The sequence below is a fragment of the Chelonoidis abingdonii genome, chromosome 1 (assembly GCF_003597395.2).
Source record: "Chelonoidis abingdonii isolate Lonesome George chromosome 1, CheloAbing_2.0, whole genome shotgun sequence".
NCBI classification, from domain to species: domain Eukaryota; kingdom Metazoa; phylum Chordata; order Testudines; family Testudinidae; genus Chelonoidis; species Chelonoidis abingdonii.
The window spans coordinates 58,292,538-58,306,029 of NC_133769.1; the positions used below are offsets into that span (position 1 = coordinate 58,292,538).

Sequence of the window (13,492 nt, forward strand, 5' to 3'; positions counted from 1 at the left end):
GACATTTGGCAAGGTTATTCATGACTGCATTTTGAACAGTAACTTCTAGTTGTTCCTGTTTTAATTTTGTTGGCATGAACATTGAGAAGTAAGACCCTGATGCTAAAAAGAGATCCCTACCTGTCATTTGGACTTTGTGGGTTTATTGCTTTGCTGGATTTCCTATTATACTGCTAAACCTACCCGTGTGAATACACAGTTTCCCAATCTTTGGTTTTGGTCCTATGATTGGTGACTGACCACGATGTTTAACACTGAAAAGATGTAGAATTCCTCATTTCACGTCTGATAGGAATATAGAACAATCTCAAACTGAAATATTCTTCCAGTTAAACAATGGAAATAAGAAAAACAGGCTTTCTAAGGACAAATGTCAGCCTTATAAAATGCTACTATTTATCATCTTAGCCAGAGACAATTTTATTTTTGATAAGCAAGTAGAATATCATTAGATTATCATCATCATCAAAGGATGAGGAGATAGGTTTTGTGCATGGCCTGGTGAATTTTCATTACAGTTTTGCAAGGTGTGCACACTCCTGTGTGTGAGGGGAGGGAGGACACAACTTGAATAAAATTCTAACTATTCTTTTTTATAGGTAAAGAGAGACCTTCTGCTCAGTCACTGAAAACGTCAAGAGATACATCCCCATCAGGTTCTACAGCAGTACCCTCTTCAAAGGTGAACTATGTTTCTGTTGTTTTTGTTTTTAATAGTGGTACTTCCCGTGAGAAGATCCAAGTTAAATTCAGATTCCTGTCTTCTTGTTTGACAGTCAGAGGCAGTGTGTTTTGCCACTAAGCAAGAAGAATGTTTCATTATATTCAACGGCTATTCCTGGAGTAAGAAGAAATGTGGACATGATATTTAGAGTGAACAGAATCTTAAAGAAAATGGCATCCCCCACAGCTAGTGCAGTGTACCAACACAGCTTCTGAGGTCACTTTTTTAGACACACAGTTAGGAAAACTTTCCCTTGAAATACTAAAAACCATGGAAATCCTGAGCGAAAGACTAATTAGTGTTTTTGAAAAAAGGTGAAAGGTGAAAACCGTTAATTGAAAGGACTGATCAGACTTCTGCAGTGCTCTGCCAATCCTTTACATTTATGCTGTTCTTTATGATTTTCAAACCGGTGTGCTAACATTAACTAATGCTCAATACCCTTCCGGGATATGTGAGTGATAGGCTACATCTGCACTACACAGCTTTTAGCGACAGGCTAAAAGGCACGCGGTGTAGCCGCTGTTTGTTGGCTCTCCTGCCAACAAAAAATTTCCACCCCCAAGAGCAGCATTTGCATTGTTGGCAGGAAAGCAGTGTTCACACTGGCACTTGTTGCGGCAAAACTTATGTGTTTCGGGGGGGAGGGGGGCTTTAACACCTCTGAAAGGCAAAAGTTTTGTCATTCAATTGCCAGTGTAGACATAGCCTTAGTCTCTGAACATTACAGATATGGAAACTGAGATACAGACTTTTTAATACCCAAAATTTGCACAGGTTTAGCTAAAATCAGGTTTTTTAATTTGTTTTATGGACACACTTAAACTAGTTCGGGGTCGGCAACCTATAGCACATGTGTCAAAGATGGCACGTGAGCCAATTTTTAATGGCACGCTGGGGCCTGCCGAGACTCCAGTGTGCCATTAAAAATCCTGCTGAAGCGGTAAGCCGCAGGGTCCGCGCTTCTGGGCCAGTGCACTGGGCCGCCAACCCCTCCCCCGCCTTCCCGCATGTGCTCCCACGGGGCAGCGTTTAGGGTGGGGAGGTCTCTAGAAGAGGTAGTCAGGGGACAAGGAGCTGGGGGGTTGGATGAGTCGGGAGTTAAGGGGTGGGGATGTCAGGAGGTAGGAGTGTGGAGAGGGGTTGGGGCAGGCAGGGAGCTGGGGGGGGTTGTATGGGTCCAGAGTTCTGGGGCTCCTGTCAGACGGCGGGGAGCGGTTAGATAGGCATAGGAGTCTGGGGGGGTCTGTTTTGGGGTGGGGGTGTGGATAAGGGTCGGGGCAGTCAGGGGACAGGTAGGGGGTAGGGTCCTAGGGTGGCAGTCAGGGGACAAGGGCAGGGAGGCTTAGATAGGGGGTGGGGTCCCAGGAGGGGGTAGTTGGGACAAGATGCGAGGGAGGATCCAGGGGGGCATCTTCTATACCCCTGCCTGAGCCTGCCTCCCTCCACACCCCAGCCTCCTGCCCCACCGCCCCTTGCTTGCCCTTGCCTTGCCCTTGCCTTCTTCCCTTGGCCGTGTGCCCTTGATGAACCCTGTACCCCAGACCTCTGTGGACTCCTACCCTGCCCCATGACCCGCCTTGACTCTGGCACCCCCAAGGCCCATCCCGCACGCCCTAACCTCTCCCCTGACCACCTATGCACCCCCCTAACAAACATGCCTCATAGCCCTCTGCCCTGACTCTTGCACCCCCCACATCCCCAGTCCCGCCACATCCCATGCACCCTGCACATTCCCACCCCCACCCTGAGCATCAAACAGGAGCTCCTGCACCTCCCCTCACATTCCCATCTGCATCCCTCATACCAAATGGGCTCTGCCCAGGTAAGTGCCCCCAACCCAATCCTGTACCCCAACGCTGAGCCCTCTCCTTCATCCTAGCTCCTGGCCAGACCCTTCACCCCCAGCCCTGTGTTCGGTCCACTTCCACCCTCAGCTCAGTGCAGAGAGAGGAAGAGAATGGGCCAGAACGAGGGAGAAGATAGGTACCCACTGTATGTGGGCAGGGCCGGGACCCCAGACCGGTAGCTGGGTGAGCGAGTCCAGCAGCTGGCATCCCAGCTGGCAGGAGCCAGCAGATGGAAACCCTGAGCAGCAGTGAGATGAGCTGCTCAGCCCACTGTCGGTCTGGGGTCCCGGCTGCTGGCCCCGCACAGCCTGCTGCTGGTCTGAGGTTCTGGCTGCCAGACCCTTCCCAGCTGGGGTCCTGGCTACAGGCCCCACTCAGCCCACTGCTGGCCTAGGTGAACAGAACCCCAGACCAGCAGCGGGCTGAGCGGGCCGGCAGTGTAAGATCAACATTTTAATTTAATTTTAAATGAACCTCTTTAAACAAGGTTTTCAAAATGTTTTTTTACAATACAACACTAGTTTAGTTATATTATATATGGACTTGTAGAGAGAGACCTTCTAAAAAACATTAAAATGTATTACTGGCACGCGAAACTTAAATTACAGTGAATACATGAAGACTCGGCACATCACTTCTGAAAGGTTGCCGACTCCTGAACTAGTTTAAATCTTGTATAAATTTAGTTTGATGCAGTTATAAATGGTTAAATGCAAAATTCTGTTAAAATTGTGATATAAGACAACAAATGGAAAATAATTCAAAAGCTAAGTATTATACTTCATTGTTTAAAAAACTAAATTGTGCTTCCAACACACCACCTAAATGCTGTTTGACTTACTGCCTTATTTTTGGCTATATAGTTTTATATTGTTTGTTTATGTACATGTGCATATCAGCATGTATGCATATTTATATATAATATCTTTAGCATATTATTTTTAAAACTGGCCCTGAAGGGAAAGGTGGGGATAGTGTATTTGTTCTCTGTGTTGTGGTAGTGCTCAGGACCCCATTATACTAGACTCTATACAGACATAAGAAAAAGACCATCCCTATCCCAAAGATCTTACAGTATAAGTATATGGCAAGATATATAGAGCTCTGTTTAAGCTAACAAAAATGGACTTAAGGCTTCTTTTAGATGATAATTTTGCCACCTCTGTAGCTAATTTGCCTCTTCAAAAATAACATCTTAGCTTGGGTTTCCACTTACCCTCAGCATTAGCTGGGACTGTGGAATAGGGCATTGTTTAACCTGTGTTGCTATCCTCTTATAACAAGTCTGTAGCAACTAGGCCGTGAAATCTATTTCTGTAACAAAACAGGTTTATTTTTTTTAAATTATGCAGCCTGTTTGAGAAATGACTTTAGAGTTTTATTTTGCATACTTAAAAAAGAAAGTTTGGCAATATTCACAGCTCTTGAATTAGAACTTCTTATAAGAACTTGGAAGATTTGTGCTTTACATTATTTTCTAATTATAAAATAGTATCTAAGGCCACGTCTACACTACCTGATTAATTCGAATTTGTTTAAACCGATTTTATAAAATCGATTTAGTGCGTCCACACTAGGATCCTTAATTCGAATTTGTGCGTCCATGGTCCAAGGCTAACGTCGATTTCAGGAGCGGTGCACTGTGGGTAGCTGTTCCACAGCTATCCATAAGTTGTCCCACTCTGGTTGAGAGCCAGTGCCTGATGGGGCAAAAAACATTGTCCCGGGTGGTGCGTGGTACAGCCTCCCCCTCCCTTTGTGAAAGCAGCAGCCAACCATTTCGCGCTTTTTTCCTGGGTGAAAGGCACACGCCATAGCACAGCAAGCATGGACCTGCTGAGACCATGGACCCTGCTGAGATCAGTAACGCAATCGTGCAAGTTGTAAAACACTCGCGCACGATTGTGCAGTCTATGCTGAGCATGAACGCAAATTCAGGAGAGAGGAGGAGGACGCAGCTTACGAACAGCGCACCGACGAGAGCGATGACGACGTGGAACTGAATTCTCCCTAACCGTGGACCAGCATTTTGGAGCTACTGCTGGTAATGGGCAGCTTCTCCCATTGACGCCGATTTTGGGCATGGGAAACAAGCCAGACTGGTGGACCGCATAGTTTGCAGGTGTGACGATTCCCAGTGCTGCAAAACTTTCGATGCGTAAGAGCACTTTCTTTGAACTTTGTGGACTTTGCTTTCCCCGCCCCTGAAACGCCATTAATACCTAGAACTGAGAGCGAGCCCTCAACAGTGGGAGAAGCGAGTGGCAATAGCCCTCTGGAAGCTTGCAACTCCAGACAGCTACGGTCAGTCGGGGAATCCAATTTGGAGTGGGAAATATCTACTGTGGGGCTGCTGTGATGCAAGTACCATAGCAATCGTTAAGCTTGCTGCTACGAAAAGTTTGTGACTCGGGAAACGTGCAGAGTATTAGTTGGATGGCTTCTGCAATGGGCTTCCCTACTGTGGAGGGGCCATAGATGGAACCATATTCTATCTTGGCCCCAGAGCACCAGGGCACCCAGTACGTGAACCGCAGGTGGTACTTTTCCATGGGGCTGCAAGCACTGGTGGATCACAAGGGACATTTCACCAGCAATCCCCACGTGGGATGGCCAGGAAGGGTTCATATGACGCTCGGCGTCTCAGAAACCACAACTCCTTTAAACGGCTTGCCGCAAAGGAAATTCTTCCCAGACCAAGAAAAAAAAATAAAACAAAAGAAAAATACGTTGGCGATGTGAGTGCTGTCATTATCCTGGATGACCCAGCCTACCCCTTGATGCCATGGCTATGAAGCCATACACAGGCAGCTTGACAGTGGTCCGGAGCTGGTTTAACTACAGGCTGAGCAAGTGCAGGATGGTGTAGGTGTGCAGTTTGGCCGTTAAAGGTACGCTCGCATTATTACTTACTCGCTCAGACCTCAGCCAAACAATGTCCCATTGTTATGCTGCTTGCTTGTGTTGCTTCCACCAATCTGTGTTTTTTTGAGAGTAGAGGGGAGACCTTCTGGCGGGTGGAGGCTGAGGCAAATCACCTGCCGCTGACTACGAGCAGCCAGACACCAGGGCGATTAGAAGAGCAACACCAGGAGGCGGTGCGCATCAGAGAAGCCTTGAAAAGTATTTCAGCACGGGCCAGGGTATGTGTGACTGCAGTGCTTTGTTTCCCCTTGATGAACACTCCCGCCTCTATTGACTCCCTCTAAGCAACCCCCCTCCCCTTTACTTACAGCTTGCTGAAGGATAAAAGTCAGTATATTTTTAAAAACATTTTATTCTGTATTAAAGTCATTTGGTATTACTTAAAAATCATGACTTTCTTAAAAGTCATTCCCTGTAAGAAACCCACCCTCCTCCTTTGGGTGTATTTCTTGATTAAAAAGTAATTATAAAAAGAGGCCACAGAATTATCTAGGTATCCCTGCATGGTGGTTTGGGAGGAGGATCGGAGGAAAGGAAAGCCCGATTAAGCACATTTCAGCTTCATGTCAGCCTTTTTGGTTGGGCTGTCCATGGGGGAGGAGTGGGCTGGTGCAGAAATCCTTCTCCCACGCGTTCTAACATGTCTGGGTGAGGAGATATGGAACGTGGGGACCTTTGAGGGTAGTTAAACATGGGCTGCAGTGGCACCTGTAACCCCGCTGCTGTTCCTGAACATCCACCATGCGCCTGAGGATCTCAGTTTGATCACGCAGCAGCTCCAGCGTTCCATCACGCCACCGCTGATCTTCTGCCTGTCTTCCTGCCGCACCTCTCTTCTTCTGCCTGCCACCTGTCCTCTCGAGCGTCTCTCCTATCCTCCCGCACTGGCATCTTTCCTGTATTTTGCTATCACTCCTTCCAACATTCTGATGAGCTCTGTCACTGCGGGTTACTTTCATGATTTCTTGAAAACATTTCATCTCGAGTTCTCTTTTCTCCTCCTTAGCTAGCCTCCCGGATGGGGTACCAAGGACAACGTGTGCAGCTGCATGGGGGAGAGAAAACAGGGCGAGAAGTATGTAAAAAGATACATTTTTACAGAACAATGCTTGTAGTCTTTCACGTGGATAAAACTACGCACCTTACATAGCACAATGTGATTTCAACTACAAGGTTCGTATTTTGCTCCTTTAAATAATGATTGCCTGTGTCCCTGGTGTCTCAGAGCACACTGCAGACGCAGGTCCTGGTGCTGGCATCATAATTCAGCTTCCAGCGGCCATGTAAGGCTTTATGTTTGACTTTCACAGGGTTTATATCCACAGTGACCTTATCATCTCGGTCCTGTTAAGAGGAACCAGTAAACCCAAAACCCGCTCTTTCCCCTCCTCCCACACTGCATGGCTGCTATCAGGTAAGCTAATTGTTATGCATCTTCCTCCTTCCTCCCCCCCCCCCCCCCCCAACGCGTGGCTGCTAGCTGGGAAATTCCCTGCTCGGCAAACACAGAAAAGCCAGCGCAACACTTCCTCCCCTCCCCACAGTCAAGCTACGGGCAAGGCATGAGTAATGTGCAGCACAGTAGGAAAATCGCCATGTTTGCCCCCTAATAAAAAAAAATTCCTCAATTTCCACCAGGTTACATGAATGATATCACTCATGGTGAGATAACAGCGGAAGATGCAGAACGTATGTTTCTTGACTGCGAGCAGTGTCCAGACGCTTACGCAGCTGTGCTTTGTGAAGCAATGATTCCGAATTACTTGATGCATGCCTGGAGGGGAAAGTCTCGTACAATGGGGACCAGATAAGGCTGCCTTGCCCCGAAATCTACTGAAAAGGCTTTTTGAGTACTCCAATATCGATTCATGGAGATTTACTTGGGAGGATTTTCACTCCATCCCCAGACATGTTAACGAACTTTTCCTGTAACTTACTAGCTGCGAAATGAATGACAACCCTTGATTGACAACCCCTGCTTGCAAATTAATCATTAAAAATGCTTGTTTTAAACCCTGTTTTAAATTTGAAATGTACACTCACCAGAGGTCCCTTCCATGGCTTCACTGTCTGGGATAGTGGTTGGGTGGGCTGGGAGGTTAATTCAGGGGTCACAAAAAGCTCCTGGCTGCTGTGGATAATTGAGAGCTGTGTGATATCAGCAATCTCTTCTCTTCGTCTTCCTCATCTTCACCCTCAGCAGAATCCTCAGCCCACGTTGATATCGCAACCATGGCATCTGAATCAACGGCAAGGGATGGGGTTACTGGTTGCACAGCCCCCCAAATTGCATGCAGCTCAGCATAGAAGCGGCATGTTTTCGGACCTGCTCTAGACCTTCCGTTTGCCCTCTCTGGTTTTCTGCTATGCCTGCTCAGCTCTTTCACTTTTATTCTGCACTGTACTGAGTCTCTCCTGTGTCCTTTTGCAATCATAACTTGAAATTCTTTCAAATATTTTCTCATTCGTTTTGACAAACGGAGTTCTGTGAGCACTGTATCCTCTCCCAGATAGCGATGAGATCCAGTACCTCTTGTGTGTCCAGGCTGGTGCTCTTTTTCTATTCTCAGGAGACTGCATTGTTAACCTTTCTGATGAGCCTGCGTGGTCACCTGTGCTGAATCAGAAGCTCCACGCGGCCAAACAGGAAATTGAATTCAAAAGTCCGCGGGGCTTTTCCTGTTTACCTGGCCAGTGCATCGGAGTTCTGACTGCTGTCCAGAGCGGTCAGTGGTGCTCTGTGGGATACCTCCCGGAGGCCAGTAACTTCGATTTCCGTCCACACTACCATAATTCCGATTTAGTAAAATCGATTTTAGGGTTACTCCTGTGGTTTTGATGGAGTACAGAAATCGATTTAAAGAGCCCTTTAAATCGATTTACAGGGCGGTGTAGTGTGGACGGGTGCAGCGTTAAATCGATTTAACGCTGTTTAAATCGATTTAACGGCGTAGTGTAGGCCAGGCCTAAGTCCTGTTTTTATTAGGAAACTTGACTTGTGTTGGGAAAGTATCAATTAAATGGCAACTCGCACTGAAGGCTTCTCTACATACGGAAGTTTTTTGGACAGTTGAGGTGATTAGTCAATATGTATAAGTTATAGCATATTAAACCCTGTGTGGATGCTTTCATTCAGAAGGAAAATGGTTTTAAATGTTGTTCACTTTAACTTAATCTTCCTTGGATCTTTTTACTTTTGTGTTACACTTAGTGTACTGGCAATTTCTTTATATATACATTTATTGACTTATGATTAAGGCTACGATCTTTTCATGGATATTTTTAGTTAAAATCATGGACAGGTCACCGGCAATAAACAAAAAATCACGGAAGCTGTGACTGAAAACATACCTGCCCCTCCTCTTCCTGCAGCAGCTGGGAGCTGCAGGGACCGGCTGCTTGCGGCGACTGAGCAGCTGCAATGGGGGGCCCTGCCAGCACTGGCAGCTGGGGAGCTCAGGGGTCCCCACCAGCACTGGCAGCCAGTCAGTTGCAGGGATCCCCCACAAAGGCTGAGCTGCTGCCAGGGTCCCCCACTGCTGGCTTCAGCGGATGTTACTGAGCATGCTCAGTACACCCTAAGTAGCACATTCAGTCACATGACATTTTTTCGCATGATAGGGCGACTGGTCAGCTATGGGGGGCCCCCAGTGTCACACCGGTCACAGGAAATCACAGATTCCATGACTTTCGTGACCTTTGTGACATAGTGGTAGCCTTACTTATGATTTATAAGAATTAAATTGCATATCTTTGAGCCCTGTTCTCTTTGCTGTAATCCATGGATATTGATATCCTACGGATTCCTGTTTGTGGGTTGTTGAAATGATATAAATGGTGTGAATCTGAATTTATCTACATATCCTGCAGAGCTGGCTATCATTGACAAATATAAGAGTAAAATTTTATTTTAAAATATTGTCAAGGACTTCAGTCAAGGAAAGGGAGGAGATTGTAATGGAACTATGGTACAGGATGTTTTTGGAGACTGAGGAGGAGTCAGGTTGAAAGTGTTCTTTCCTACAAAAAAAGAATATAGAAAAATTGAGCATCTTGGAAAGATTGGATATTTGCTCCTGGGTATGTACAAGAAGCTTTGAGCAGCTGGGAAAAATGGATTGGGCTGCTCACTTCGTGAGCTAGTGTGCTAGGGGAGGAGGAGGAGGAGATCTATCACCTCCCTTCCCATGCACCTCAGACTCCTCTCTCTTTGCAATGCCTCCTGACTTCTGTAAAGATTATTTACAAAAGAGAGAACATTGCACCAGTACTCCATGATCCACAGTAGTTTCCAGGTCTTTTCTGAGTTCAACCAAAGGTGTTAACTTTAATTTGTAAAGCCTAACAGGGATTTGATCCTTTTAACTTCAGAGAGCAATTCTATTTCCGTGTGATACCATGGAAATGAGAATTGAGTCTGTGGGTGTAATCACGAGGAGTCTGGAGATGTAGTCTTATTGTGGGTCCTCATTGTAGAATTTGCTTTGCCTACCATTTTGTCAGATTCTAAATTTGACCTTCAAGTCATGGTGTAAGGCACAATTGTTTTCACAGTTTGGTTGTTTTGGGTTTTTTTTAAGAGTGAGACAAGATGAATAGCAGTGGGAGTGATGGCAAAACTTCAGAGAATCTAGAAAACCTTTACCATTTTTGGACTTCAGTCTTAATTAGTAGTGTATTTTTTTTAAACATAATTATACATAACCCAGAGCCTTAGATGAACCCACTTCTGTAAATAATATGTACATAAAATATACACCAGTTTGAAGCAAGATCTGGGGAGCTATCTGTTTCTTACTGGGTGTTTCCTTTGTACATGGATGTTTGTAATGGATACCACTCTCAATAACAAAACAGTCAAGGTACACTTAGTAGGAGACCATTTCTAAAACACTACTGATGTGACCATTTCCATTTGAAAAGGTAGATTAAAAAGACCCCAAAACATGAGTAACTTGTATTTTACATTATCCACCTTTTCACTTCAAAAATTAGTGGTCTTAATGAAGGCAGTTTTCTGATAACTTAATAATTTACAGAATAGTCTCCTGATTGCTATAATTAACTTATAGGCAAGGTGAATGAGATGGTATCTTTTATTGAATCAACTTCTGTTGATGAAAAAGACAAACTAACTTAGATTCCTTTGTGTAGTGTATACAGTACTTATCCTTTATTTGTATTTAGATTTGTTTATAGCCTTTTATCCTTGCAAACCAGACGGAACTATTAAACCAATCTTACATTTGCTCTAACTTCTCCTTTTTGTATATTTTCACATCGCTTCCCTTTGATCTCTTTTTATCTTTTTTTATTTAATTCCAAAGTCTTAAGTCAACACTTTTCCATTATCTCTGCTACATAACCTTGCCTAGTTTTCCTTGACCTTAATAAAAGTAAGTCTGAAAAGTTTGCCCTTTTTTTAGTTTAGTAAAATGCATGTTCCTTGGTTTGGGGATTTTTCTAATTCTTAGTCCAGTAGACAAACATGATTTCCACGGTTTATTTCCCATTTTGAAAATATTGTTTCTGATTCTGAATAATTGCTTTTTTGAACTTTTCAAGGTATTTTTATATTAAATCTAACCTGTAACATTCATTTTTGTGTACAGGTCTTGGATAAAACCAGCAGGCTGTCTGAAAAGGAACTTGCAGAAGCTGCAAGTAAATGGGCAGCTGAAAAATCAGAGAAGGCTGATGAAAGCAGTTTACCTGAAATTACTGAATATGATGTAAGACTGATACATTCATATATTTATTTTAAAATGTTGCAACTCTAACATTTTGCTTATCTGCACTTTATGATTTATGAAATATGCAGTTCAGCAAAGAGTTGATAGTAGAGCTCCACCTCTCAGAAAATATTTAATAGGAGGATGCTGTAGTGAGATCTTGTGTTTCTGAGATTTAATTATTTTTGAAAAATTCACATAGTTTGTTAGCATAGTATGAATTAACATTGAACTGAAATGGATACATTGAACTAAAAGACTCCAAACCTGCAGGAAGCCCTGTGCTGGCGGACCCCTGCTCTCTCAGTTAAGCTCCTTGCAGGATTGGGTCCTAAATGAGCAAGCACCAAAATGATCAGGGGGCTGGGGCACATGACTTACGAGGAGAGGCTGGAGGAACTGAGGTTATTTAGTCTGCAGAAGAGAAGAGTGAGGGGGGGATTTGATAGCAGCCTTCAACTACCTGAAGGGGATGAAGCTAGGCCGTTCTCAATGATGGCAGATGACAGAACAATGAGCAATGGTCTCAAGTTCCAGTGGTGGAAGTCTAGGTTGGATATTAGGAAACACTATTTCACTAGGAGGGTGGTGAAGCACTGGAATGGGTTACCTAGGGAGGTGGTGGAATCTCCATCCGTAGAGGTTTTTAAGGCCTGGCTTGGCAAAGCCCTGGCTGGGATGATTTAGTTGGTTTTGATCCTGTTTGAGCAGGAGATTGGTCTATATGACCTCCTGAGCTCTCTTCCAACTCTAATATTCTATAATTCTATGATTCAAGGGAATTTTGAGAGGCAAAATTTAATAATTTGCAGTAGGTTTTCCAGTAATTAATATGAATGAATGTTTTTTCAGTTAGTCATTTTAGAGAAAAATAAAGTAGCACTTAACTGTTTATATAAAGTTCTACGTATAATTTGGTTCTTTCCTACATAGGAAACTTCTGCTCAGAATGTTAAATTCAGATGAGTCCTTTTGTGTAAATATATAGTTGTATGTGTGTGTGTTACATGTATGTTTAAATAATTTGGAAATAACAAAATAGTCTGTGTATGGTTTCTTGAAATACTCTTCTTGTGGTTCTCATAATTCTGGCATTAAAAAGAATTAGATTGAAGGAATAATCCTTTTCTCTTGTAGTTATTGTCATTATTATGATGCACTTAATCTTTCTTCTGACACAGAAATGATTACTATATTATGTGTGTGTTTTATATTTATTATTTAGAATGTTGTTTGTAAAATTGTGGATGTTTTGTACTGGACCATGTGGAAGACTTAGCAGATCCTGAAGCTAACTCAGTGCATCTCCAGGAAGTGCGGAGCAAAACATGCCACGGTTCTGCCTCTTACCTAGTACTACTTTAGTGAAATAGCAATGTTCACAAAGATTGTAAAGAGAGTGCTTGTGTGTGTATGCATGTATACAGGGCAGGAGAAGTTACATTACAATACCTGCTAGCCCCAGAACTAAGCCTATTTGGCAGATTGAAATATGTTGGGGCCGCAAGCTGAGCTGCCCGTTTGCCTCTGCTCTCCCATCTCCCCAACACCTCTTGGGACTGAAGGCACCTTCATGCTAGTTCTTCTAGCTCCCTTGCCCTTCCCCCACATACCAAATATAATGCCCCTATCACAAAATAAATCTAGGCCTCCAGATAAACCAATTAATGCCGAGCTACTGGTCACTGGATGGCAATTTCTTGTTCCTAACATTGTTTATTCTGAAGATAAAATTTCATTTTAATAATGATCCATGGAATAGTATAGTACAGTACTGTAAGTCAGATATAATGTCTCCAAAACTCAACTGATTGAGTCAAAGTTTACATCTGTCTAGGGTTTAAGGCCGTGCCTAGCACTATAGTATCTGAGTATTTGCATAGTGTACAATATGAGCCATCGTTCCCTTCCAGGAAAGGAGCAGCAGAGTGATCCAAGTGTTACTGCTCTTTCAGCAAGAGGGGAAGCAGGGAACAGACCAGCAGAAGCTGCTGTTCTTGGAAGAAAACAAAATGACAGACATTTTTCTAAGAGGAAGGGAGGGAAGAGTGAGAAGAAGAAACAGAGTGGCACACTGGAGAACTGCTGTGAAGCCAAGGCCTTTCTGTGCATCAGCTCTGTAAAGCAGAAAGAGAGAGAATTGGGGTGTGGGGGGAACCAGGAATTTGTTTTACTTAGGATAGAATTTTGCAGGAGACAGAGTTGATCTATTGGTTTGGGAAATGAAAATGTGGGAATGAAGGTTAAATAGATGGGAGGGT

At 44.0% G+C, this 13,492-nt stretch overlaps 1 protein-coding gene across 15 annotated transcripts in view; it reads left to right on the forward strand.

Annotated features, from left to right (window-relative positions):
• The window catches only part of PPHLN1 (periphilin 1), a 133,587-nt gene that overhangs the window by 69,863 nt on the left and 50,232 nt on the right, over positions 1-13,492 (forward strand). For 14 of the 15 annotated variants that reach the window (XM_032804602.2, XM_032804609.2, XM_032804610.2 and 11 more), the window contains 2 exons: positions 600-682; positions 11,112-11,231. In XM_032804602.2, the coding sequence (XP_032660493.1) occupies positions 600-682; positions 11,112-11,231 (203 nt within the window). The remainder of the gene's footprint in view (positions 1-599; positions 683-11,111; positions 11,232-13,492) is intronic. The other variant, XM_032804612.2, reaches the window with a different exon arrangement.